Source organism: Haemaphysalis longicornis, unplaced genomic scaffold (genome assembly GCF_048455015.1).
Source record: "Haemaphysalis longicornis isolate Haplotype H1 unplaced genomic scaffold, Haemaphysalis longicornis Haplotype H1 scaffold_10, whole genome shotgun sequence".
Taxonomy (NCBI): domain Eukaryota; kingdom Metazoa; phylum Arthropoda; class Arachnida; order Ixodida; family Ixodidae; genus Haemaphysalis; species Haemaphysalis longicornis.
Window position 1 is genome coordinate 76,645,012 of NW_027526204.1, and position 26,633 is coordinate 76,671,644.

Consider the following 26,633-nt stretch of genomic DNA (forward strand, 5'->3'; position numbering starts at 1 on the left):
AAATTTATAAGCTTGTTATGCAGTGGCAGATATTGTTAAAACATATTTTACTTTTGTGAGCAAGTGACGTCTACGACCTGCACAGGCAAATCGAATATATCATGGTCGGGTTTAAGAACCGACTCACGTTCGCACACCGGCAGCAGGATGTCATGCTTGTAAATTTGCCCTACCGCGCGATCGGAGGCGTTCGCTGAAGGTACCGAACCACTTACTTCTGAGTGTGCGTAGCAGGCATTGACAGCAGACATGTATTTGCCGCCGCATAACACTATTTCCTTCTACAAACACAGCAGTAACGTATTAGGTTCACCAAGATTTCACGGATTGCTCAAAATAACTATTGCGTTTCAGCGGCGGGCACCGCGACGCTTCTAGCTATTTCGCTTTCGGCTCGCCTTTTTCGCGTACCCGTGCTGCAGCATTTATGTGTCGGGTTGATTTTTGTTGGCTTCCCGTCCATAAAATGAATAGAGAATGCCTCCGGAGCACAGAAATGTTCGATAGGGATTGAGCATGCGGGTGAATAAACAGCGCTTCCCAAATGAGCGTACGACCGTACTTGCCCTCGTAAATTTGCTAGGTTCGAAACCTTTCCGATTCAGCGTGACGACTCATTCGCGGCGGCACTCAAGGGACGCAGGAAATTTGTGCAGCGAATAGATTCCGCACATGCAAACACTTCTTTTGTCGTGGTTCACTTCGCACGTTTCTTGTATGAGCACTGTGCGCTTACGCTGATTGTTGCTGCAGCCAACAACGGCGTAGTGACGCCAAGACGAGCAGATACTTTACATCGAAAGTAAAGATAACGACGGCAGCCTGCCCAGAATTAAGAAAATAAACATCATTGGGGATAAAAAGTCGGGCGTCCTGCTGGCGCGGCGAAAAGTAGCCTCACAGGCAACCCCCGTGAGGATAAAGCGTGCGTAGGGTGGCACGCCGCCTTAGCGGGTTGAGAACGGAATTTATGGGCAAACCTGACAGCTCTCGGACGTTTTGAACGTTCTCCTTAAAGCACTGTTAAACTTCGCGCTGCTGACATACTGAATAAATGGCACTTACCGATTTTTGATGCCCCTGGGACGTCTGATATCCACGCGCGCCACGAAGCAACAGCGTGTGACTTCCGCGTCGTCTGCTCGCGGCGCAGTGCCCAAGAAATGCCCGCCAGATGGCGCACCGGTTGCCGCAAAATAGCCGATTCGGCAAAATTTTGGTCCATACTCCCTACGCGAAATTTCTGCGAAGCGCGAATTGCAGTCTTCTCGGTCACGGAGCATACCTGCTGCGTCTTAAGAAGTGATCGCGTGATCAGCTAACCTCTTCGCCGCCGGTGACCATGTTAAAACAAATCGTGTTTGAACGTCCCGCGCAGATCTTACGTGGTACACATGAGCCAAGCACAGAGTAGTGCTTGGCGAGAGTGTGAGAGGGGAGCCGTGAGAGAAATTGCGCCCTAGCAGCATAGAGTTTCATACTAATATATACCAGAGGGAAATCCGGCGCTGCATTCGCGGGTCGCCGTGGGCGGCGCCAATTCAGCTAGCGACTTACCTCGCCTCCTTGGCTTGGTTAGCCACATGGCTTCTTTTTCGTCTTGAAGCCAAAAGGAGTAACATTGTTTTTTGTTCATCTTCCATGAAGCTTCTAAGTAATCCGTGACAAATAAATCTTTCTGGAGCAATAATTTTATAATAACAGAACAAATTCGGTTTATGCTCTGCAGTAATATTGTTGAATTTTTGCAGCCAAAGCCAACTTTTCAGCCTGTTCATGAGCCATGCCAAGGACAAGTGTGAACGTACATTCTAGTTCACTGTACTGCTGGGTACATGACGGCACGCTCGCTGAAGCGCGGCTCCCCTATAGACAGTGGCGCCAGATTTCGCTCTAGTGTATATTAGTATGAAACTCTATGCCTAGCAGCATAGCAGGGCCTGCCGCCGTCGGCCGCTGGCCGCATTTTCATCCGCCGTTTTCTTTCCGCCGTCGCCACTGCCGCCGCGAAGCTCCAGCAGCGGCCGCCAGAGTGCTTGCGCACTAATAGCATCCTCGATAAACACGCACCGGGGTTGCCCCCCAAACCGGCGCGGTGCACAGTGCGTAACGACGGTGCACCGGCCCGGTGCATTGATCCAGGACAAACTGAGCGGTTCTACCCTAGCGCCATCTCTTAAGCTGTGAAAGCAACTCATCAAAACGTTCACAAGTGGCTAAAAAGCGTAATATGACACAGCGCCACTACAAAGTGATATTTATTGAAAGCTAATGATCATACGAACACGCAAGCCATATCCGTCACACATGCGCGATAACGTACTTCACCGCTTTTACTAAACATCTGCCTACAAGCTGCTTATCACCTTCGTTCTGAGAGCCATAACGCGAGTGCCTCTTATGTTCCGTCCTTCCGCCACAGCAAAACATGTAGGTCTTCTTGGGCTAGGCACTCCAGTAACTGTTCGTGTAATTCAATCGAACGAAACGAATGCAAAGCTCCAACTGACTGGCCATGCATTCAGCCTTCTTTGCAGTACACGAAGTTCGCGTCCTCATTTTCAATCTCCTGCCCTTATTAACGCCCGTTATGAGTCCGTCGCATCGCTATCCGAATAATTCGCAAGCAATTCATGCTTGTCAACAATATACAGCCCGTTCCGCCTTCACACGAGTGCACCGATGCCACAATTCACTGTACCGATGCACCGTCGCTGCAGCAGGCGGCGGAGGAAGCCCCTTCGCCGGCGTCGTTCGCGATGCATGTCGGGATTTCACTTCGTCGCACCGTCAACTCTCACGGTGCGCGGCGGAGCAACGAAAAACTGCCCCGCCACGGTGCGCCCCAGTTTATCGAGGACAGATAGTGCGCACCGGTGCGGTTAATCGAGGATGCTATAAAATACACAACAGAAACAGCCTTTCGAGAAAGTTTTACTGGGCAGCACATTGGCGGCCACTACTGGGGTTTGGCGGCAGCAATGGTGACGGCAGCGTTTTAGCCGAGCGAGCGAAGACAGAAAACGCGGAGGGAAGCGCGGAGAAAATTTGACTGGGAGGGCAGTATGCTGAGCCCGCATGCGACGCTTTTCGGAGCGTCTGGGAAAAGTGTGAGGGCTAGGGCGGCAGCCGCTGCTATGGCGTCATCTATCTCCGTCTTCTCCTCACACTTCGGCCTTGCGTCACCGCCGAAGAGCGCCCTCCCCTTCACACTCTCGCTATTCGCTGCTCTTCCTTTTGTGGCTCATCCGAACCACGTAACATTTGTGCGCGAGGTTCGAACACGATTCTACTAGAGCGACTAGGGAGGTTCGAACACGAACAAGATGTCAATCCGGTGTAATGGTTACCGATCGTTTTATATTATTTTATTTAGCCGCCGAAAGTCCACGCAAAATCGCACGTTCTATCGTTCTTGTAAACAAGCACCACAGGTGCAGTCCATCGACTATTGGATGGCTGAAAAAGTCTTTCAGCATGCGTCGCATCTGATTTCCTATGGATTGTCGCTGTGTTGGTAAAACAAGATATGGTGACTTGCGCGTTATATGCGTAGTTCCGTCATTTCCGCCACCCCCGTGCGTCATTCTCCAGAAAACGTCGCCAAACAGTAGTTAAACTCGAGTAGTGGATCCAACTCTTGCCATTTTTTTAAAGAAAACTTTGAATCAACGTCGACTTCTATCATCGAGCCTCTTTCGTCTTCGCGCGGTATATTAGCAGTGGTGGTGGGCTCGGCGACGTCTACGTGCGCTATCCCCATGCCCTTCATATCTACTCCGGCACTCCTTTTTTATCCATAAGGAGCTGAATACTGCCTCGAGAATTTATGAAAACACCCCAGAGTTCTCGGTTACAAACTCGAAGCAGCTTTTATGCCACAGTTTTCTGCTGCGCGCGCTTCTCGCATCGGTAGTAAAGCGTGTGACAAATGACCAATGCAGGATGGCAGTAACGTTGAGCTGGCCCGGTGGCCCCAAGTTCGAATCGCACACGCGGCACTTTTTTTTTTTGCTTGAACGGTTTTGTGCCATGTGATACAAAAAAGGTATGATTCAAAAGAGAATTACGCAAAACAACGCGAAACTACAGCAGGAAAACTGCCTACAAATCGTTCAAATAGCCAGTAGATCTGAGTTCTGTTACAATGGTTGCCAGACAACTGAAGCTGTCACGACACCGGTCACGTCGATAGAAAACTGTATGGCAACGAACAAAGGGTGCAATATTTTTGAAATACCGGGTGCGCACTTGTACCGAGCAATATATTGCCGCGAACCATGGACGGGTTTGTTTATTGTTTGTTTTTAATGCCCGGCCGCGCCCGGCTCTGTTATCTGTGTCCCATGCGAAGCGCTTGTTCCATTCTTTATTTTTATGCCACACAGGCTATCTTATTCAGATAAGCACAGTGTTTCGCCCTAACGCCGCTATCCCAGAATAATCTTCTGTGATCTACAATGTTCTGGATGCGAATCGACGGTTCCAGAAACTCTCACGCCTAAAGGTAAAAGCCTGCACAGCAGACGCCGAGGCATTCGATTCTGCGACGCTCGCCGACGCACGTACGTCACTTTGTTGACCGCTGTCTCGCCGCCTCTGTATTCTTTTCAGTTGTTAGGGGAGCACAAGTTCGCTCCAATAAAGTTATTTCTTTTCCAAACAACTGCATCGTCCTTGGCTTCGTGACAATATGCAAAAATTGCTCAACTTCTTACTGTGACGTCACTGCTGGTTGCGCTGCTGACCGATGATGCGCGCATAGTCGATTGCGGTGCGCCTCAAAACTAGAATTTCAAAGACGTCTCTTAAATTCCAGAAGCAATGAATTGTGAACATTTTGGAATTTGTTTTTAGTAGGTCGCTCAAGCAGACAAAATTAACCAAAGAAACGAATTTTCTCTTCACGGCCACTTTAAGACCAAATATTGATTTTCCTGCGGAATCGTGTGTTTCGAGACGTCCGAGATTACGTAACCACGGCAAGTCTTTAAGCGAACGTTAGTAGGCCGACTAGGGCTGCAGTATAGAACGGTGGGCCTTGTTTACTGCCAGTCCTCATAGGTTGCAGCACAATACTACTCAGGAGCACTGTCCACACTCGTTCGATTTTTGACCAGATTTGCACTTGGTTTATGTTTGTTACAGCTGACCGTAATCGTTTTGTGAAACATTCGGTAGGCTCGGCAAACAGGGTCACTTAGAACAATGTCACTTGGTTGTGCAGCTATAGCAAGCATAGTGCATGCAGTACAGACTGGTGCTTTTATGTTTACGTGTACTAGAAGCACAAGTGCGTACTACGAGCATTGTGCTCGTTACAGCTGCAGAGCGCCGTCCGGCGCTTTGGGGTTGTCTCACATGACACTGACCATTTGGCATAAGCGAAAATGTCTTACGTGACCCTGTTTATCGAGCATAGGCAGTGTTTCACGAAACGATTCTGTCAACCGCAACAAAAATAAACCAGGTACAAATCCACTCAAAAACAGAGCGAGTGTGGAAAGCGTAGTTTTGTAGCTTCCGTTGTTTAGCTTCACCCTTCCTACTGGTATAAAAAAAATGTTCATTTAAGTGTAATAAGCTCATTCTGCAAGCTTATAAGCCTGGCCTAACATGTTTGCTTTTGGTGGCCTCAGCCAATGGTACAGCGGCCAATAATACGTCATAGTGTCACGGAGCCAAAGATGAGGCAGTCGTCTTGAAGGAAAAGCACGTTTATTGGAGCGAACTTGTGCTCCCCTAACAACTCAAAAGTACACAGGCGGCGAAGCAACAGTCAACAAAGTGACGTGCGTCGGCGAGCGTCGCAGAATCGCATGCCGCGGCGTCTGCTGTGCAGGCTTTTATCTTTCGGCGCCACAGTTTCTGGAACCGTCGATTCACATCCAGAACATTGTAGATAAGAGAAGATTATTCTGGGCCAGCGGCGTTAAGGCGAAACACTCTGCTTATCTGAATGAGATAGCCCGTGTGGCATAAAAATAAAGAATGGAACACGCGCTTCGCATAGGACACAGATAACAGATCCGGGCGCGGCCGGGCATTAAAATCAAACAACAAATAAACAAACCTGTATATGGTTCGCGGCATTACCCCCCCTCTAACAGTGCATCGACCCGATGCTAAAATAAAACGACAGTTCGAACAAACAGCAACAACAAAACAACTACAAAAAAGTTCGTCATCTTGCGAAGTACGGTTTGAGGCGAACCACGCGAACGACTTCGGGTCGCGTGCGTCGTCGTGATGTGCCGGAAATCACCACTGGGGATCACTTCGTAGGTTAATTGGCCAACACGTCGTAGAATCTGGTAGGGTCCGAAATACCGTCGCAGAAGCTTCTCACTGAGTCCGCGACGTCGGATGGGAGTCCAAACCCACACACGATCCCCTGGTTGGTACTCGGCGTCTCGGAGTGGGAGGTTGTAGCGGCCGGCATCCACCAGCTGCTGGTCCCTTATACGAACTCGAGTGAGCTGGCGGGCCTCCTCCGCACGTTGAAGATATCCGTGGAAGTCGCCGTTGAGGTCGTTGTCTTCTACGTGCGGAAGCATGGCGTCGAGCATCGTATAGTCGGCCTTCTACCGTAGACAAGCTCGAACGGCGTCAGCTGCGTCGTCTCCTGGATAGCCGTGTTGTACGCAAACGTGACATACGGGAGCACTTCGTCCCAAGTCTTATGTTCAGCGTCAACATACATTGACAGCATATCTGCGATTGTCTTGTTCAGACGTTCTGTTAGTCCGTTCGTTTGGGGGTGGTACGCCGTCGTTCTTCGGTGATCCGTGTTGCTGTAGCCTAATACTCCTTGCATCACCTCCGCAGTAAATGCCGTTCCGCGGTCTGTGATTAGGACTTCCGGGGCTCCATGTCGCAGCACAACTTGGCTTATAAAGAACTTCGCCACTTCTTGTGCAGTCCCCCTCGGAAGAGCGGCGGTCTCTGCGTAGCGCGTCATGTATTCTGTCGCTACGACAATCCACTTGTTCTGTGATCGTGACGTAGGGAACGGGCCTAAAAGGTCCATTCCAATCTGTTGAAATGGTCTCGATGGGACGGCGATCGGTTCCAGAAGACCAGCGGGTCTTGTCGGCTGCGTTTTTCGTCGCTGGCAGTCACGGCAGCTCCGGACATAGTGGGTGACGTCAGAGGTAAGGCCGGGCCAGTAGTACCTCGCCTTGATTTTTCCAATAGTGCGGGCTGTGCCGAGATGTCCGGAAGACGGGTCGTCGTGGCACGCTTCCAAAATTTCGTCACGAATGTCCGCGGGGATGACGAGAAGGTAATTCGCTCTTGTTCCGAGGCTGAAATTCTTCTTCACGAGGACGGAGTTTCTCAGGCTGAATGCTGGTAAGCTGCGTTTCAAGGTCCTAGGAATGGCAACGTTGCATCCCTCGAGGTACTCGATTATGACGCGTAAGTCGGGGTCGGCACGCTGCTGGGCGGCTAGGTCGCTCTCCGTCACGATCCCGAAGAACGCGCTGTCTTCATCAGAGTCTTGTGGTGGTGGGTCGACGGGGGCGCGGGACAGGCAGTCGGCGTCGGAGTGTTTCCTGCCGGATTTATAAACGACTGTAACGTCGAACTCCTGCAGGCGCAAGCTCCACCGCCCAAGACGGCCAGGGGGGTCCTTCAAATTGGCTAGCCAACACAGAGCATGGTGGTCTGTCACAACCTTGAACGGTCTACCATACACGTATGGGCGAAATTTTGAAATGGCCCATATGATTGCCAGGCACTCTTTTTCGGAGGCAGAGTAGTTTTTCTCCTCCTTCGACAGACCACGGCTTGCATAGGTGATTACCTTTTCGCACCCGCTTTGCTTTAGGACGAAGACGGCCCCCAAACCTATATCGCTGGTGTCCGTGTGTATTTCCGTTTCGGCGTTTTCGTCGAAATGAGCGAGCACTGGCGGGTTTTGCAGGCGTTGCTTCAGCTCGCAGAATGCTTTTTCTTGAGCGTTTTCCCAGGCGAAAGGGGTGCTACCTTTTGAAAGGTGCGTGAGTGTCTCTGCGATGCGTGCGAAGCTTGCGACGAAGCGCCGGTAGTATGCGCACAGTCCGAGAAATCTTCGCACGCTCTTTTTGTTTATCGGTCTTGGGAAGTTCGCTATGGCTGATGTTTTCGCCGGGTCAGGCAGGACTCCCGCGGCGTTGACAACGTGTCCTAAAAACGTGAGTTCCACGTAAGCGAAGCGGCACTTCTCGGGCTTCAGCGTTAACCCCGACGAGCGAATAGCCTCGAGTACAGACTCCAACCTTGCAAGGTGTTCATCGAAAGTCCGGGCGAATACCACAACGTCGTCGAGGTAGACGAGGCAGGTGGGCCACTTAAGGCCAGCTAGCACAGTGTTCATGACTCTTTGAAACGTTGCTGGTGCCGTGCACAGCCCAAACGGCATCACCTTGAACTCGTATAGGCCGTCTGGGGTTATAAATGCAGTCTTCTCTCGGTCTCTCTCGTCCACTTCAATTTGCCAGTAGCCGGTCTTCAGATCCATCGATGAGAAGTACTTCGCGTGGCAGAGGTGGTCGAGGGCGTCGTCGATTCGTGGCAGGGGGTACACGTCCTTTCTGGTGATTTTGTTCAGTCTCCGGTAGTCAACGCAGAACCTTAAAGTGCCGTCCTTTTTCTTCACGAGTACGACCGGCGCAGCCCATGGACTTTTCGATGGCTGTATTATGTCGTCGCTGCGCATGTCGTCGACTTGAGTCCGGATGGCTTCCCGCTCGTGGGAAGAAACGCGGTACGGTGACTGTCGGGTAGGTCGGGCTCCATCTTCGGTTATTATTCGGTGCTTCGCTAGAGGTGTCTGACGTAGTTTCGAGTTCGACGAAAAACACTCGCTGTAGCGACGCAGTAAAGCCAATAGTCTGTTCCGTTGTTCTTGCGGTAGCGCCGGATTCACGTCGAAGGGATGCGGAAACTTGAAGGTATCTTCGTGTGCGCGTTCAAAGTTGGCGACTGCGATCACGTCACTTGCTTGTTGCGTTTCTTCGAGGAATGCAATTGCAGCGCCCTTGTTTATATGCTGGTACTCCTCGGTGAAATTGGTGACCAAAACGTGGGATTTGCGTTGGTTAAACCACACAATGCCTCTTGCGACAGACACACCGCGGTCGAGAAGCAACCTTTGGTCACTCTCCACGATAGCGTCGGCATCAGGAGCAGCCCCTTCACAGTAGACGGTGATCATCAAGCTTGCGCGGGGTGGCAGGGTGACACGATCATCGGCGATCCTTACAGCTGCACGGTGTTCGGGGTTCCGTTCCGGCGTCATAGAGTGATCGGAGGAAAACTTTATCGACTTGGTCTGCAGATCAATTATTGCGCCATTGTCTGTCAAAAAGTCCATTCAGAGAATTACGTCGTTGGAGCAGTTGGGCAAAACGACGAACACCGCAGTGTACGTCGTGCCGTCTATGGTGACGCGCGATGTGCACGTTCCACTTGGCGTCACGAGGTGGCCTCCTGCTGTGCGTATGTGCGGACCGTCCCATCTGGTCATAACTTTCTTCAGCTTAGACGCAAATGGCCCGCTCATTACGGAGTAGTCGCCTCCCGTGTCTACGAGGGCGACTACATCAAAGCCGTCGATGGACACCTTGACGTCGGATGCCGCCTTCCTCGAGTTCCGGGTGTGTCGGGGCGTCGTATCTCTGCTTGTACGTGTTGACGGTCGGGCACTGTGCGTCGTCGTTGTCGTCGTCTTCTCAGCGGACGTCTCGGTCAGCTCGGGTACGCGTCGCGCCGTGTAGCTGTCGTCGTGTTCAGGAGTCTCGTCAGGGCTAGGTCGGGCCGTCGGGATAAGGGCATGTCGTGAATCACTGCCTTCCGCGAGTCGTTGCGTCGTTGGAGGGTTTTCATTTTTCCGTGGTCGTGCACCTTTACCTCCAGAAGGTGCTGCTTTCAGTTTCTCCCGCGTGGGCTGGGGGACCTTCCACGGGCGAAGTCAGAGTTGCTACGGCGGTTCGGCGATTGGTATGGGTAGGGAGGGCGACGGCGAACGGTTGAAACGCGCTGGGCCATGGCTGGTTTCAGATAGATGCTTGTCGATCTCACGGGGTCTCTTGTATGGGCAGCGACGGTAGATGTGGTCGGCCTCTCCGCAGTGGTAGCACAGAGGACGATTATCGGGAGTTCGCCATACGTCCGTCTTCCTCGGCGTCTGGTTTCGGGCTACCGGGGGTCGGGCGGGTGACAGGGGGCGGCGCTACGGCGGGGTCTCTTGACGGCGTGTTGGGGGAGGGCGGGGTCGACGAACAGCTGCGGAGTATGTCATAGCTTGGGGCTCTCGGGGTACTTCGGATGGCGTAGAAGTTCCCAACGCTTGTTGCACTTCTCTAATCACGTCGGTAAGGGTAGCGACTTGGGGCTGTGGCGGCGTGGGGAGAAATTTCCGCAGCTCCTCTCTCACTACTGCGCGGATGGTCTCGCGTAGGCTTTCAGCCGGAATCCGCATGTTGTCAATGTAGTTCGCATTAGCCGCGTCAACAAAGTTCCGCTCGTACTGCTTAGCACGCATTTCGAGCGCCTTCTCAATTGTACGGGCTTCGGTCACAAATTCGGCAACGGTTTTGGGCGGGTTGCGGACAAGTCCAGCAAGCAGTTCCTCCTTCACACCGCGCATTAGAAGCGTAGATTCTTTTCTTCCGTCCTATCGGGGTCTGCGCGGTGAAATAGTTGCTTCATCTCCTCAACAACCCCTTCGTTGGGGTGTTGCGTACGCGTTTCCAACAAAAGGGCGGCTCGTTATTTCCGCACAACTGTAGCGAATGTTTTGAAGAATTCGCCCTTAAAGAGAGTCCAGTCGGTTAGGGAGCTTTCATGGTTCTCAAACCACGTTCGGGCCGTATCTTCTAAATAGAAGAAAACATGGCGGAAGGTTTCATCGTCATCCCACCTGTTAAAGATGCGGACGCGCTCCACTTTCTCCAACCAGTCCTCAGGGTCTTCTCCGGGGGATCCGCGGAACGATAGTGGTTCCCGGGGCTGTTGCAGGACGAGGGCCGGATTAGAAGCGCTGGTCATGGTGCCTGAGTTGATCATGGTGTTGGTTGCAGCGGTCGTTCTTTTGGGTCCGTCTGGCAGGAGACCAAACTCCGGTGGGAGATCTTGCAGTCGGCGGCTGGCTCTAGTGGGACTCGCTTGGCGGCTTCCAGATGTCGTTGGGAGCATAGAGGGTGCCTACCCAGCACCTCCACCAGATGTCACGGAGCCAAAGATGAGGCAGTCGTCTTGAAGGAAAAGCACGTTTATTGGAGCGAACTTGTGCTCCCCTAACAACTCAAAAGTACACAGGCGGCGAAGCAGCAGTCAACAAAGTGACGTACGTCGGCGAGCGTCGCAAAATCTAATGACGCGGCGTCTGCTGTGCAGGCTTTTATCTTTCGGCGCCAGAGTTTCTGGAACCGTCGATTCACATCCAGAACATTGTAGATCACAGAAGATTATTCTGGGCCAGCGGCGTTCGGGCGAAACACTCTGCTTATTTGAATGAGATAGCCCGTGCGGCATAAAAATAAAGAATGGAACACGCGCTTCGCATAGGACACAGGTAACAGATCCGGGCGCGGCCGGGAATTAAAACCAAACAATAAATAAACAAACCCGTATATGGGTAGCGACAATAGGTTGTAGTGCAGGAAATGGGCTAGTGGGTCACATTCCCTTTTTTACTGCTCATATAGCTTATGTGAGTGAAGCTTATGTTAAAAGTCAGTGTTATTCTAACGAGGTATTCAAATGAACCAAAACTTGCATTCTACCTTCATGCCCCATTCAAAGTAGGAACACTAATATAAACCATATGCGTAATGTGGATCAGTTTCGACAGAATAAAAATCCTTGGGTGGGCTCTACGGCCCGTTTGAATACTGGGAAAGATGGGTTACTGAACGCTCTGGATTCTGATTTGAATATTTGGTAGTGCTGATTTTGATGTGTGCACATGTCCGAAGAATCAACTACGTGTCATGTGTAGCAAAATGTTTGGTTAGCCTTTTTTCGGTCTTCTCGCTTTCTTGTTTCCTTAGTTTTGTGCAGCCGTTGAAGCTAACGGGAATTACGTGTGGTGCAAAGAAATGTAGTACTGAAAGCTCTTTGTTGTTACTTTCTGGTTGTATTTCTTATAACTGTGTTCGCTTTCTGACGACGCTGCTGTTGAGTAGAAAGGGGGCTGTGGCCTTGTCAAGCTGTCTACTAGAGCTTTTTTCCGTCACTCCCATTTTTGTCTGTATTTATGGAGCAGATAATGTTGTAAGACAAATAAATTTAACTTTTAATTTAAATTTGTGTGGAGTGGCTAATTGCTCTTGTGTTTTCTCTTTTTTTTCTTTTTAGGTGATGCCACGGAATAAGGCAGAGGGTTCAGTTTGTAAAAAATTGTATGTATTTGTGTTCAACCCAACACGTGTCAGAAACGTTTACACACAGAGCTATAGGCTGCGCCTGCGTGCATACATATTGAAACATGTTTGAGTATTACGCGTTGACTGGAAACTGACGTCAACGCATCTGCGAACAAGTGGAAGGCAAGGAAGAAGAAGACGAGTGGCACTAGAGGTAAAGAAGAGGAGGTAGACGACGTTCCAGCTCTGAGTCTACGAGCAGCGCATCATTTCTGGGCACAAGTTCGCCTTGTAAATAAACCTTTTCCAGTCCTCATTCGAAACCATCGTTACAGAAGTGGTGGAGGTGCCGGGTAAATGATCCCTGGTCTTACGGACGCGCCAAGCACCCGTCAAGACATCCCGATCACTCCTGTTCACGAGCGCGCCAGTCGCCGCCTGCAAGGACTACCTGCGGAGTGCGAGCCGTTGCTCGGTCGGACACCCATGATGAGTAGACGGGATGCCAGCCCAACACTCACACCTCCCAACGAGGCGATTCTTCAGTACATCTTCCAGCAACCTCGCACACCGAAGCCTTTCTACGGGGAAGCCTTTGAAGATGCGGAGGACTGGCTGGAACAGTTTGAGCGTACCGCCAACTTCAACGGCTGGTATGAACAGCGCAAGCTGCACAACGTTTATTACTCCCTGGAGGAAGCGGCCAGAACGTGGTTCGAGAACAACGAAGCCGACATGTCTACATGGCAGGAGTTCTGTCAGCGGCTACTTAAGACCTACGTTAGCATCGACCGCAAAGAGAAAGCTGAGGCTGCACTACACGCGAGGATCCAACGTCCCAACGAGTCCGTCGCCATGTACGCAGAAGACATGGCGCGCTTGTTTTGACGCGCAGACTCATCCATGGCGGACGACAAGAAGGTGCGGCACCTAATGCGTGGTGTGAAGCAAGAGATTTTCGACGGACTCGTGAGGAACCCTCCGCGCACGACCTCCGAGTTTATTGCGGAGGCCACCGCAATAGAACGGGCACTTCAGCTAAGGTCACGGCAGTACTACCGAGCTGATGCCACCATCTCCAGCGCAAACTGCATGACAGGGCTGGGGAACAACTTCGACGACCTTCGCGAACTGGTGAGGAAAATCGTGCGAGAAGAGCTCCAGGCGCTCCGTGCCAACCAAGCTTCACCTCCGACAGTGTCCATCGCCGAGATCATAAGGGAAGAAGTGAAGCAAGCGGTGCGGATTCCTGACCCGGCGGAGGAACCGCTGCTTGAAGAACCGCGGTGTTCGTACGCAGCCGCCGTACGGCAACCCTATTACGGCGCACCCCCGACCTTCGCCAGCATTGCGCCCAAGCCGCTATTCAACCCCAGGCCTCGTAGCTACCTGCCGTACCCGCGGGAAATGCCACCACGCAAAAGTGACCTCTGGCGCACTCCCGACCACAGGCCACTTTGTTTCCACTGCGGAGAAGGACATGTCCTCCGCGCATGTCCCTGCCGTCGTGCCGGGTTGCGAGGATTCGCACCGAATGCGCCGCGTCCGAGAAATGGTGAGCGCCCGCCGGAGATAGAAAACTACCTCGCCGAACGCCATGAACCCTTCACGCCACGACGCTCTGAGTCCCGTTCGCCATCCCCTATGCAACGCCGATCCCTGAGCCCACGCTTTGCCCCAAATTCCACCGACCGTGCATCGCGCAGCCCTGGAACACGGGGAAACTGAGGTCAGCGACCCCGGGAGGTGAGGCCGCTGGCGTCGACATGAATCAAGATCCTCCATTGCGACGACGACGACGACAACTGCAAGATTCGGCGGGCCAAACGCATACCGGGAGCTGCGCCACTGAACATGTGACATGCGACGTATTTGTACATATAGACGGGTGCGAGATTACTGCGTTGGCCGACACTGGTGCGGACCATTCCGTTATGAGCCATACGTTGGCCACAGAACTGAAGAAGGTGCTCACTCCCTGGGCTGACTTGCAGATCCGTACTGCCGGAGGCCATTTGATCACCCCTGTGGGTAGGTGCACGGCGCGAATCACGATCCATGGATTCACATACATCGGCACCTTCATCGTGCTCCCCGATTGCTCAAAAATTTTAATTCTTGGTATGGACTTCTTACAAGGAAACGGCGCGGTAATTGACTTGGAGAAATTCACGATCAGCTTCTCCACAAAACAAGCCATCGGAGGTGGCATCGAAAACCGACGCGACACGGCTTTACGCATCACTGACGACAGTGTCACGCTCCCCGCTCGCACCATCGTGCTCGTCAAGGTAAAGAATGACGCATTCCATGACTGTGAAGGAATAGCCGAAGGAAACATGAGGTTACTCCTGGATAAGGGTATCTGCATCGCGAGGGGACTTGTCGAACTGAAAAAAGGGTGCGCGTCGGTTTTGCTCACTAATTTCAGTAATGAGCGTCGACATCTCGCGAAGAACACCACTATCGCGTTCATCGAATAGGCCGCCGACGTCACGCATCTAGCTACACTGGGAACGGTGCCACCGGATTCAGTGACAGCTGACGTCATGCTACCGGTCGAAATTAACCCAAACCTCTCAGCCACTCAAAAGGATGCTTTGGTGAGTCTGGTGCGCGATTTTTCTGATTGCTTCGCCACGACGTCTAAGGTTCGCCAGACTCGCGTGGCGAAACACCGCATCATAACGGACGAATCCGCCCGGCCTGTTCATCAGCATCCATACAGGGTGTCCCCAACGGAGCGTGAAGTAATTCAAAAACAAGTGAAGGAGATGCTGAATGATGACGTTATTCAGCCGTCTAAAAGTGCATGGGCCTCACCCGTCGTGCTCGTCCGGAAAAAGGACAACACGCTCCGTTTCTGTGTCGATTACCGCCGATTGAACAGCGTGACAAAACGCGACGTGTATGCACTCCCAAGAATTGATGACACATTAGACCGCCTGCGCGACGCCAAATTTTTCTCTTCCCTGGACCTGAAATCTGGATATTGGAAAATTGAAGTTGATGAACGGGACCGTGAGAAGACGGCATTCGTGACACCGGACGGCCTCTACGAATTCAAGGTGCTTCCTTTCGGCCTATGCTCTGCGCCGGCTACGTTCCAGCGCATGATGGATACCGTTCTCGCTGGGCTAAAATGGCAGACATGTCTGGTATATCTCGACGACGTCGTTGTCTTCTCTAGCTCGTTTGAAGAACACCTGTCACGGCTGAGACGTGTTCTAGAGGCCATCCGCTCTGCAGATTTAACAGTCAAGCCTGAGAAGTGTCACCTGGGCTTCGAGGAGCTTAAATTTCTCGGCCATGTTGTAAGTGCGGCCGGCGTTCGGCCGGACCCCGAGAAGACGACTGCCGTCGCTTCTTTTCTTCGACCTACCGATAAGAAGGCCGTGCGACGCTTCTTGGGACTTTGTGCCTACTACAGGCGCTTTGTGGAAGGCTTCTCAAGAATTGCGGAACCCCTCACGCGACTTACAAAAGATGACGTTCTATTTCTCTGGGGGAAAGAGCAGCAGGAGACATTTGACACGCTGCGTAGCCGCCTTCAAACTGCGCCAGTTTTAGCTCACTTGGATGATGCCGCCGATGCGGAAATTCGTACAGATGCCAGCAACGTGGGAATCGGTGCTATCCTTGTCCAGTGGCAAGCTGGCGTAGAAAAAGTTATAGCTTATGCGAGTCGCGCCCTTTCCAAAGCGGAAACAAATTATTCGGCGACCGAGAAGGAATGCCTCGCCGTCATCTGGGCAACCAGCAAATTTCGTTCATATTTGTACGGCAGGCCATTCAAAGCAGTGAGCGACCACCATGCCCTCTGCTGGCTCGCGAGCTTGAAGGACCCATCGGGGCGACTAGCTCGTTGGAGTTTAAGGCTGCAGGAGTACGACGTCACGGTCGTATACAAGTCCGGAAGCAAGCACAGCGATGCTGATTTTTTGTCACGGGCACCAGCTTCCGCGGGTTCGTCCGAAGGGGACCAGGACTTTCCCTTCATCGGGATCATCCACAACACGGATATGGCTGACTGCCAGCTGGCCGACGCGGAGCTGCGACCGCTTATCGAATACCTGCGGAATGACACCGTGGTGCCGCCCCGCACCTTCCGTAGAGGAATAGCTTCGTACTGTCTACGTGACAACGTGCTCTATAGGCGGAGTTACGACGGCAGTAACGAGAAATTCCTGCTCGTCGTACCATCAGCACTACGTAGGGAAATTTTGCAAGCGTACCATGACGAACCTATGGCTGGGCACTTAGGCGTCAACCGCACGTTTGCCCGAATTCGCAAGAAGTACTACTGGCCAAAACTGCTGGAATCGGTCAAACAGTACGTAAGAACATGCCGTGATTGCCAGCGCCGGAAGTCACCTCCGGTAAAACCAGCAGGCCTACTCCATCCGCTAGATCCCCCCGACGCGCCGTTTTGGCAAATCGGAATGGATATACTTGGCCCCTTCCCGACGTCAGCCTCGGGGAATAAGCGCATCATTGTGGCCACGGACTACTTAACGCGCTATGCCGAGACAAAGGCCCTTCCCCGTGGAACCGCTGCAGAGGTCGCTAATTTTTTTCCTGAGCAACATCGTCCTCCGACATGGTGCGCCTGCCATCGTGTTGACCGATAGAGGCACCTCTTTCACAGCCGAATTCCTGCAAGAAGTCTTACGCCTAACGCACACTACTCACCGCAAGACGACCGCCTATCACCCCCAAACAAATGGCCTTACAGAGCGTCTTAACCGAACCTTAGCTGACATGTTGTCTATGTATGTGGACCTGAATCACAAGACATGGGATGAAATTCTCCCGTATGCGACATTCGCTTATAATACAGCTGTGCAGGAAACGACGCGATTTACGCCGTTTGAGCTTGTGTTTGGCCGCCCAGTCACAACAACCCTCGACGCAATGCTCCCTGTCGACAACGGCATGATAACTGGCACCGAAATTGACGACATCAAGCAGAAAGCGGAAGAGGCCCGTCAGCTCGCTAGATTCCCCATTCGCAAGCAGCAGGAAACGGACGCTCGACAATACAACGAGCGACGACGACTCGTGGAATACCGACCCGGCGATCTCGTTTGGGTGTGGACGCCTATTCGCCACCGCGGGCTTTCAGAGAAGCTACTTCGGCGCTACTTCGGGCCCTATAAAGTTATCCGCCGTGTGTCAGACTACGAGGTTCTACCAGAGACCGAGGCACCTATTTCCCCTAGACGGCGGCACATGCTGAAGTCATTCACGTGGTGCGCCTTAAACCGTACCATGCCCGGACATTTGACACTACCAGTTGACCTACTGTGCATGCACTTGTTTTTTTTTCCTTGTTCCGGTCCCCGTCTTGTGAACCTGCGTTTCCTCGTTTCCTCCCCCGTACGTTTGTTCTGTGAACTTCTTTTGTTCCCTCGTGCCCGGCGTGCTAACGGCATCGGGTCGATGCCTACCGGGAGGGGGGAGTAATGAAACATGTTTGAGTATTACGCGTTGACTGGAAACTGACGTCACGCATTAGCGAACAAGTGGAAGGCAAGGAAGAAGAAGACGAGTGGCACTAGAGGTAAAGAAAAGGAGGTAGACGACGTTCCAGCTCTGAGTCTACGAGCAGCGCATCATTTCTGGGCACAAGTTCGCCTTGTAAATAAACCTTTTTCCAGTCCTCATTCGTAACCATCGTTACAATATGGTGAACGTACATGATCAAATATACTGGGCTCGCATGGAACGCCCGTATGTTTTTGACACCTGGTCACTCAAGCCGCTGCGCAACCACGATTTATACATACCAGTTACGGGATTGTTACCCGAGAACGGATGCCTTACTAGAGTGTGAAGACGGGCTAGTTGGTTCATACTGAAGGCAAAAAACAGCGCAAAAAACGGCACGGAAGATGAGCAAGAGACAAACATGGGCGCTGTAAGAGACAAACACGGGATACCTTACATTCGAGTAACGGAATCGTTGTTTGAGCAGAACGGGTGCTTTCCGTAAAGTTCCAGGTTACAGAATTTCGGTTTGCAGAAAACAGGCACTTCACATGTTAGCTTGTACAGAAGTTCCGTAATAGGACCAAACAGTCCGCGTTACAGACTGCCTGTTTTCGATATTACGGAAAGTGCTCGGCAATACATTACGTCCGGGTGGTTCAGTAAACCAGAGAAATTTTTTTTACAGTGAAGTGTGCGCTCGGTGCCGCTAGCAGCAAGGCTGAACTGCTTCAACCTCAAGATCTAAGCGTAGATGTCCCCTGCCGCTTTTTGCTGTAAGCAGCCTGAGGTGTAGTTTGGGCAAACGGTATTTTGGGAAGCAAGTGGACTCCCCTGTCGGATCTGGAATATACAGACATGCTGCATTGTATGCCTACCACATTGTAGTCCTCTCTGGCAGCAGCGTCCCTCGCCATTCTTGGGAGGTCGACGGCCGTTTGAAATCCCTTAAAAATGCACCCTCTACCTCAGGGAAAACTTGAGGCTGTCCGGGTAACGAGGTTCAAGAAAGCGTGCAATACTTACGCGCGTTCTCCAGGAAGAATTTTGTACTTCGGAACGAATGCATCCATTCCGACCATTACCGGCTGAATTAGATTGTCCTGCTGCTCAGAATACGTCAGCGCTGCCTTCATGTCGGGCACATCAATGGGGCTGCAAGAAGAAGGGTGTATAGAGCAATTTTGTATCTGTAGTTACAAAAAACAAAAAGATGGCATCGCGTAAGTCAACAGTCAATATCAGGGCCTCATGTTTTGCCAGCAAGTCATATGGCCTTACTCATTTTTCGGTTTCCGCTTCGTTTCCGAAATTTCGGTTTGCCAAATATTTGTAACAACGCACCCTATACTAGCCATTCAACCTTTGTACCGATTTGATATGATCTGGTATAGAATTTCTATTCTTGAAGCCCTGGCAAGTTTAAGTAATTACGTTTTCGGATTATGTGAGCCGCCATTCATCTCACTTAGCTTTGTCGCCGCTCCTCTGCCTGCACTTTTGTTCATCGCCCCCAAACACGTAAAAACTACTCCTGTTCGAGCTCCGTTCTTGGTATGTCAGTTCACGGTATCTGCTCGGTTCTCGGTATCCTTTTTTTATCAATTTTCATGAAATATAAGTTGTAGAACTGTAAAAAACGATGCCGAGATCCGACGTTCGCACTCTAAGAAATCGGGGTAGTAGTTGATGAGTTCAACAGTCATTGTACTCTTCTGAGCACTGGCGCACTCCCCTCGAAAGCGGCGGGGAGTACGATGCAATGTTCGCCCCGCATGAGGCGGAGGAGTAAAAAATAACTGCATATTCTTCTCGCGTGGGTCGGAGTACAGCCCCAGTTCCACTCCTGCACCAGAGAAGAGTAAACCACGCGTCGTCTCCCTCTCTCCAGTATAAAATTAAAATTGCAATTTCACTCTTGTTCAGTGCGGAGTAAGCATGGATATGCACTCCTCCCATTCACGTACAGCAATTCATCAGCGAAGTTTTATTTCCATACGTATGTATTATATAACGCAGTTGTATAAAACAGCGCCCTATTACTTTCGCTGCGCATTCTAAACGTGCAAGCATATGGAGTCGTCCAACGATTGCACGCGGCGTTCAGTGGCATGAATGGAGCAAGCAACGTATGTATCGATTGTCTGTTTTTTTTTTGCTCTGCATTGGGTTCGCTATCGACATATAAAAAATTCCCTCGCACTTCCCCGAGGGGGAGAGTGTGTAAGTGCGAATGCACGGTTGTTGATTGCGCGATTACGGTGGATATCGTGATCTTAATGAGTAGTCGAGAGATTACACACACGCACACAACTACAAAGAAAGATATTTCACTCGTTATTGCTGGTACCGTTGCCCGGTCCGCCATCATCGTTATCGAGATGCAGGACCAGCGACCGCTCTCGACGACGGCGCGCGCTCGACTAATACCCTCCCGCGCCACGCGGCCGCTACACGAGCGCCCTCACGCGTCGGAATGCGGAGCGCCCGCTACGCGAGCGAGAGCTCTCCCGCCCGAAGTGGAGAGGAGGCGCCCAACACCCGCAGTCACTGAGCGGAGAGAGGAGGAGGAGAGTAGCGCTCGCCGTTACGGCGAGGGCTACACGAGCGCCCTCACGCTTCGGAATGCGGAGCGCCCGCTACGCGAGCGAGAGCTCTCCCGCCCGAAGTGGAGAGGAGGCGCCCAACACCCGCAGTCACTGAGCGGAGAGAGGAGGAGGAGAGTAGCGCGCGCCCATCTCCCCCCGTTGCTAGGGAAGACGAGGAGCGCGCGCACCCGCAGCTGTTGCTATGCGGACGACGGAGGCGGACGATTCAGGCTCGCTTAAGAAGTGCATTCGCACTTAAAAAGTTGGCAGATCATTCATCATAAAAGGCGCGCACCAATTTCAGCGCGGTTGCGGGCAATTTAGACTCACGTTGCGCACTGCACCGTGCACACCAAACATGCATGCGTGCGCAAGCCGTCGGCAAGACGAGAAAGGGTGAAATAGTCGCTTGATGCAACATGGGAAGTTGGACGCGCCCTTATCGTTATACTTGCTGCGACACAGCACGACAAGTGCTCGCTGACTCCTTGCCTGGCTGAGCGCCAGCGCTTGATCATGCACACGCGAGCAAGGCGACAGTTTTAGTTTCGCGTACGTAGAACTTTCACTGGTTGCCAGTGTACATTCTCAGAACGCAAGGGGCCTAGTGTGTCACCATTGCCTCCTGTAATACAAGAGGCGATGGTCTCAAGGACATACGTGACGTTCGAAATTTTCCGTTGCGGTGGTCACGTTGCTTCCGTAAGTAGGGTTGACCAACATGGCGTCGCCCTGCCCTCCCGCTTCGCAGCGAAAACAGCTTCGTCGCTAATCCCTCGGTGCGATGTCGTGTACTAAGCTATTGATTTCGCCTTCCATTTGCCCATTCTTACCCTTACATAAGGTTTAAATAGTCAAACAGCTTTTTTTCAGATGGAAGCGAAATTTTTCAGCTGGTAAGCGTGAGGAAGTAGCATTCGTCGCCGTCATACCAACGCGCTCACGAGATTACGAGCACTATGTGATTGCTAGTAGATGGCGCTACGAGTAACGCGAGGCTAGAGTTCCTGTATATCGCGTAGCGCAAGAGTTGCGCGTCTGATTGCCACATGCCGCGGGTTCCAGTTCGACAGGAAAGCCCGCTTTCAGTGCTGCACACAAGACCACCTGGGCATCGGCGGTTGTGGAAGCGGCGGTATACACTGTAGCGGCGGCAGAGGCGGCCGCTCTTCTGATAAGCGGCCCAATAGAGAGTTTTAGCTGACCGTTTTTGACGCTCCGCTATGCTCCCGACGTCCCGCTGAGCACAACCGGAGCGTCAGCAGCCGAAAGGCTTTTAGCTAAGCGATAGCCGTATCTCCCTCGACGGGGAATGATTCGCGTGACTAGTCGTTTCGCGTGCGCCTGTATACCAAAAGTTCAACCTAAAGGAAACATAAGAATTTGTATTTGGTCGCCCAAACAATGCAAATTACCGTGTTTCTTGGCCTCATTTAACCTTTTTTTGTATAATGTAGTCGCGGAAATGGTATAATTTTCCTAAATAACAATAAACAAGCCGGCAAACTTAGGAATAGCCAAGCCAAGGCAGTCTTTCTCGGCGCTGCATAGAAGGATCCCCGCGCGCCGGTCGACGTTTTTCGCTTCCGTTCTAAAGATCTTTGAGGTGTGTGGCACCATTGTCTATTCGGAAGCGCTTTCGCGGCTTCGTCGGTCGTGTTTCAACTGAAGAAACGAAGTTCGCCGGAGCGGGCTCGCATTGCGGGGGCAGCCATGTTAAAATTCCGCCCGGTAGCGTAAGCTGCCGCGACGGTCCGCTAGGAGGCCCCGGTTAGCGGAGCGGGGCCCCGCTCCGGTATCGCCGCTAGCGTGCCACGCATGCGCAATTGCGCTCCCGCTTGCTATCGGAGCGGAGCGGACCGTCAGAAACGGTCAGCTAAAACTCTAATATCGTGCGCCAGTTTTAAGTGCGAATGCACTTCTTAAGCGACCCTGAATCACGCGTCCACCGCCGTCCCTCCGTCCGCTGCCTAGCAACGGAGCTAGCTAGCGTGCCTAGCAACGGCGCCGGATTTCCGACGCGTGAGGGCGCTCGCGTAGCGCCTCCTCTCCCCCCTCGCCTACTCTCCAGCTCGCAACACCCTCTCTCGGCGCGCCAGCCAGGCCACTACACTATATAAAAAAATAACAGCATCCGGCGCCCGGTTTAGATCCGAGGACGTTGCGGCCGCAGCGCGACGCTCTACCGACTAAGCCACGGAAGCTACGCTGATTTCAGAGTTAGGAACGCTCCTTATATCTTTAACGCATTCAAACTACGTCGTCAGCGGCGTTGCGTTGGCGACTCAGCGGCGTTATAGCGGCTTGATAACTGCGTGGTGTACACGTGATACTACAAACCCGATGGAAGAGAAGGCGGCGAGGCGGTGGGCTGCGGGTGCCGAGCGCAAGCGCCGCAAGCGGGCCGACAACCGTGCATTCACACTTTCACATTCTCCCCCTCGGGGAAATGCGGGGGAATTTTTTGACCGGCCGCTCCTCGCCACTCCTCCTCGCCGCTGCCGCTGGGGCGGTGGCCCGGCGGCAGCTCCTTCACACGAGGAGGGTGGCTTTCCTGCACGACCTGGAACTCAAGATGGCGGATGGCCGCGCAACTCTGCTCCCCAAGGGGAGCTATATACAGGAACTCTACGCGAGGCTGTGGGCGTAGAACGCGTGCATCCAAAGGCCCTGCGCGCGGAGTGCGTCGTGTACGTGTAACTGAAAGGGTTTGAAACTACATTTGCCTGGTTTACGTATACTTCTCACGGTTGCGTACAGAGGTCAAAACTTAACAACAACGCGCGAACGCGTGGCTTTTGATACGAGCAGCGCAGCCTGCTGTTAGCCACCGGCGTGACCAGCGAGGTTAGGGGACGGCGCTGCGGCGGCTTGGCATGTGAAAGCTATTGCTGATGCTTCCTTGTTTTGGGGGGCAAGGTTCGACGCCGAAAGTCCCTCACCGCGATCGCCGCCAACGCTATATTTAAAATTATCTGAGGCTTATGTTTCCTCCTTCGGTGCACATCCTACGTTAGAATGGCTGTGCCCCACCCACATTAAACTTTTTTTTATATCGGAACCATACCAAAGGTGAAAACAAGATAGCACTGTATCAGCGTAAGATAACGCTTAATATAGACTTTAGCGGTGGTCGTGGTGAGGTACTTTCGGCTTCAAACGTAGCCCCCCAAAACACGGAAGCATCGGCAATAGCTTTCACATGCCGAAAGCGACGGCGAAATGTGACGGCGCTGCGGCGTCCCATTTAGGTGACGCCGCAGCGCCGTCACCTAAATCTCGCTAGTCTCGCCGGTGGCTATGCACGTATCGAAGGCCACACGTTCGCGCGTTGTTGTTAACCGTTTTGACCTTTGTACGTGAACTCTGTACGCGTGCGTGCGTGCGTGCGTGCGTGCGTGTACGGCACCAGTTTTTCTTTCGGGCGAACATGAGAGCTGCGGTGGCGCGAACGCCGAAACAGGCACTACACGCTTGTGTAAGGATGCGTGCGCAACTGGGAGGGGGGGTCGGGGCGTATCCGCGCCTTAAACTTCGATCTTTTGCTGCAGTGACGACCCTGGATTTATCTACCGGACGAAGAAATGCTGCCGAGAAGTAAAGGCAAGTAAGCGGTTAACCTCGTCATCATGTCTTTTGTATTTAACAAAGCAGAGTTGCTCTCTGACTTCGGTCCGCCTAAGCGGTTAGCCCTAACATTTGAGCGGCTCATTTTGACCGTTGCGTAGATTTTAAGGGTGACTTTCGAACCCACGTGCAAACAGCATCAGTTCTTGCACTATTTCTGTCCCTTTGTTTCGTGAAGTGACCGTATCCTAGCCGGATGTTTTAGATGCGACGCTCAGAGCATCTTTTGTCGGCGGCCCTGTCCTTCCTGCGTGCGTCCCTCGTCGTTGTTGTTGTCCGCAGTGCTGCGCCCCTCCTCCTCTCACCGTCATAGCGCACCCTCTCCCCCAACATCTGTGGCGCGCGCAGTGCGGCGCGCTCTCTCACTCCGCCGGTGGCCGGCGCTGCGCGCGGCGCAAGCGCCCTGTGCGCATGTGCAGCGCCCTCTCTCTCCGCGGTCTCCTCTCCTTCGGGCGCGCTGCGCATATAAGCGGAGTTCCGCGCCCCGGCCGGTCTCTCAGTCGACGGTCGTCCGCGATACGCTTGCTCTCTCTCGCATTACCCGACGATTGCTCACGCAATTCGAGTAATCGACCCAACCGAAACGCACAATGGAACCCCCTTCAGCGTCGCATCACACCAGGGTTCCCGCGAGGGGAGGTGGGCGTAATTTTTTTGTTAGCCGAATGTATTCACAGGTAAAAGCACGGTCGCGTGAATAGTGGCAGCACTATCGTGCACTATTAGCTCGGCGGCTGGGTTTAGAGTGGCTGCCTTACAGCGGCTGTGGCCCCTTGCACGGCTCCATAGAATTGTTTACGATAGGTTTTGTGATCGGCGCGCGTGTAGCACTAGAGAACAACAATTTCAGTTACTGCCATGCTCACGGTATCGGATTGTATGCTGTCCAGAAAGTCTTTTTCCGTGTAAATTCGGAGCACGATGGAAGGAAATGGGGCTTTTCGGGGCGCACGCCCCGCACTGTTAAGGGGTAACTACATGCATCTACGGCGGCGAGCGACGCGCAAAACGTGACTCAATGCGTACAGCAAACAGGCATAGTGTGCGGCACAGACAAGCAAAAATATTATACACAGGCCGCCCGTGGCGGCGACGGCGGCGGGCGACGGGCCATCTCCGTCGCGGTCTTTCAGGGGCGAAGCCCCTTCGGGGATCGGGCTGTCGTAGTCTCACGTCGTCGTAGTCGTTCGACGTCGTATTCTCATGTGGTCACGGTACTAACATAACGGGACACTCGTTTTCGAACGCTTCGCGTTAGAACGTTTCGCCTCCACGGGGAGAAGTGCCCGGCCGCGAGCAGGCACTTCCGCGCCGGGAACGCTGGGTAAATTCGGCGTGCCATCTGCAGTGTTATCCGAAACTGAAGGGCATATAAGGGCAGATTTATATGCCCTTCGGAAGAGCCGATTAACCTTATCTAATTCAGTGGCAGTCGGGTTCAAGTATGGCAGGGAGTACGTGGTCCTGCTGATAATAAAAGCTTGGATCAGCTGGATCCTCTCCTCTTCCTTGAGACCCCTGCATCGGTTGGAGATTCGTCTGATGAGTCCTGTAGTTAGAATAACAGGTTCTAATGTTCAATGGAATGGTGTCTTAGTCCGATTATTTTGGATAAGCATCCCCAGGGTTTTAAGGGTAGAGACCTCTAGAATTGGCTTGTTTTCTATATGAACTAATGTAGGGTGGTACTTTGGATCTCCTTTTTGGCGGTAGCGGAAGGAGTTCCGACTTACTGGGGGAGCAAGTCCCGCGTTGGCTTCTTTTACTACTATCTGAATGCCCTCCTGTAGGGTCTCCTCTGTATGGAGTCGCTTCTGCCATTGACCCACAGTGTGATGTCAGCGTAAAGGCTGAATTTAAGACTAGGGATTTGCTCAGGCGGCGGGGGATGTTGAGTATGGCCAAATTAAACAACAATGAAGATACACCTCAAGGAGCAGTGCTATCCCCGCTACTTGAGGTGTGCCTTTAGAGGGGAGATCGATCGTGTCGGAGGTAATCCCACCGATCTGGAAGATGGCACTTCGGTTGGACAAGAAACTGCGCACATAGTTATACGTACAAAGCCCCGGGTTGGTGGATTCCAGTGCAGTCATTATGGCGTCGTGGGATACGTTATCGAAGGCCTTGGTCACATCTTAGGCAAGGTTAGCCGCCGCGTCCAAATTGTTTTGGGGGACTATGGCTTCGCGGGAGGGCGGAGTATGTCCTGCGCGGCCAGGCCCGAACGAAAACAGGCCATGGAATGGGGAGGGGGTAGAAATTTTGAATGTGGGAAACCAAGCGTGCATGAATGATATGCTCAGCTTTCCCAGGCACGAGGTGAAAGAAATTGGCCGGTCGTGTTCCAAAGCAAGTCGTTTTCCTGGTTTGGGAATAAATGATTTTAGCATGTTTCCAGGATAGTGGCAGCGTGCCCTGTTGCGAATAATGGTTGAAGTAACCTGTAATGGTCGTGATGGAGTGATCATCGAGATTCTTCAGCATTTCGTTGGTCACCTTATCAGGGCCCGGGGCCGAACCCAATCGCAGCTTGAGTAAGGCTCCTCGTACTTCTCCTTCTATTATTTCCATG

The 26,633-nt window shown here is 52.5% G+C and overlaps 1 protein-coding gene across 1 annotated transcript in view; it reads right to left on the minus strand.

Annotated features, from left to right (window-relative positions):
• The window catches only part of LOC144157814 (uncharacterized), a 79,367-nt gene that overhangs the window by 43,517 nt on the left and 9,217 nt on the right, over positions 1-26,633 (minus strand). Inside the window, exon 3 of the mRNA XM_077688557.1 lies at positions 18,870-18,998. Coding sequence (XP_077544683.1) covers positions 18,870-18,979 — 110 coding nt within the window. The 5' untranslated portion in view covers positions 18,980-18,998. The remainder of the gene's footprint in view (positions 1-18,869; positions 18,999-26,633) is intronic.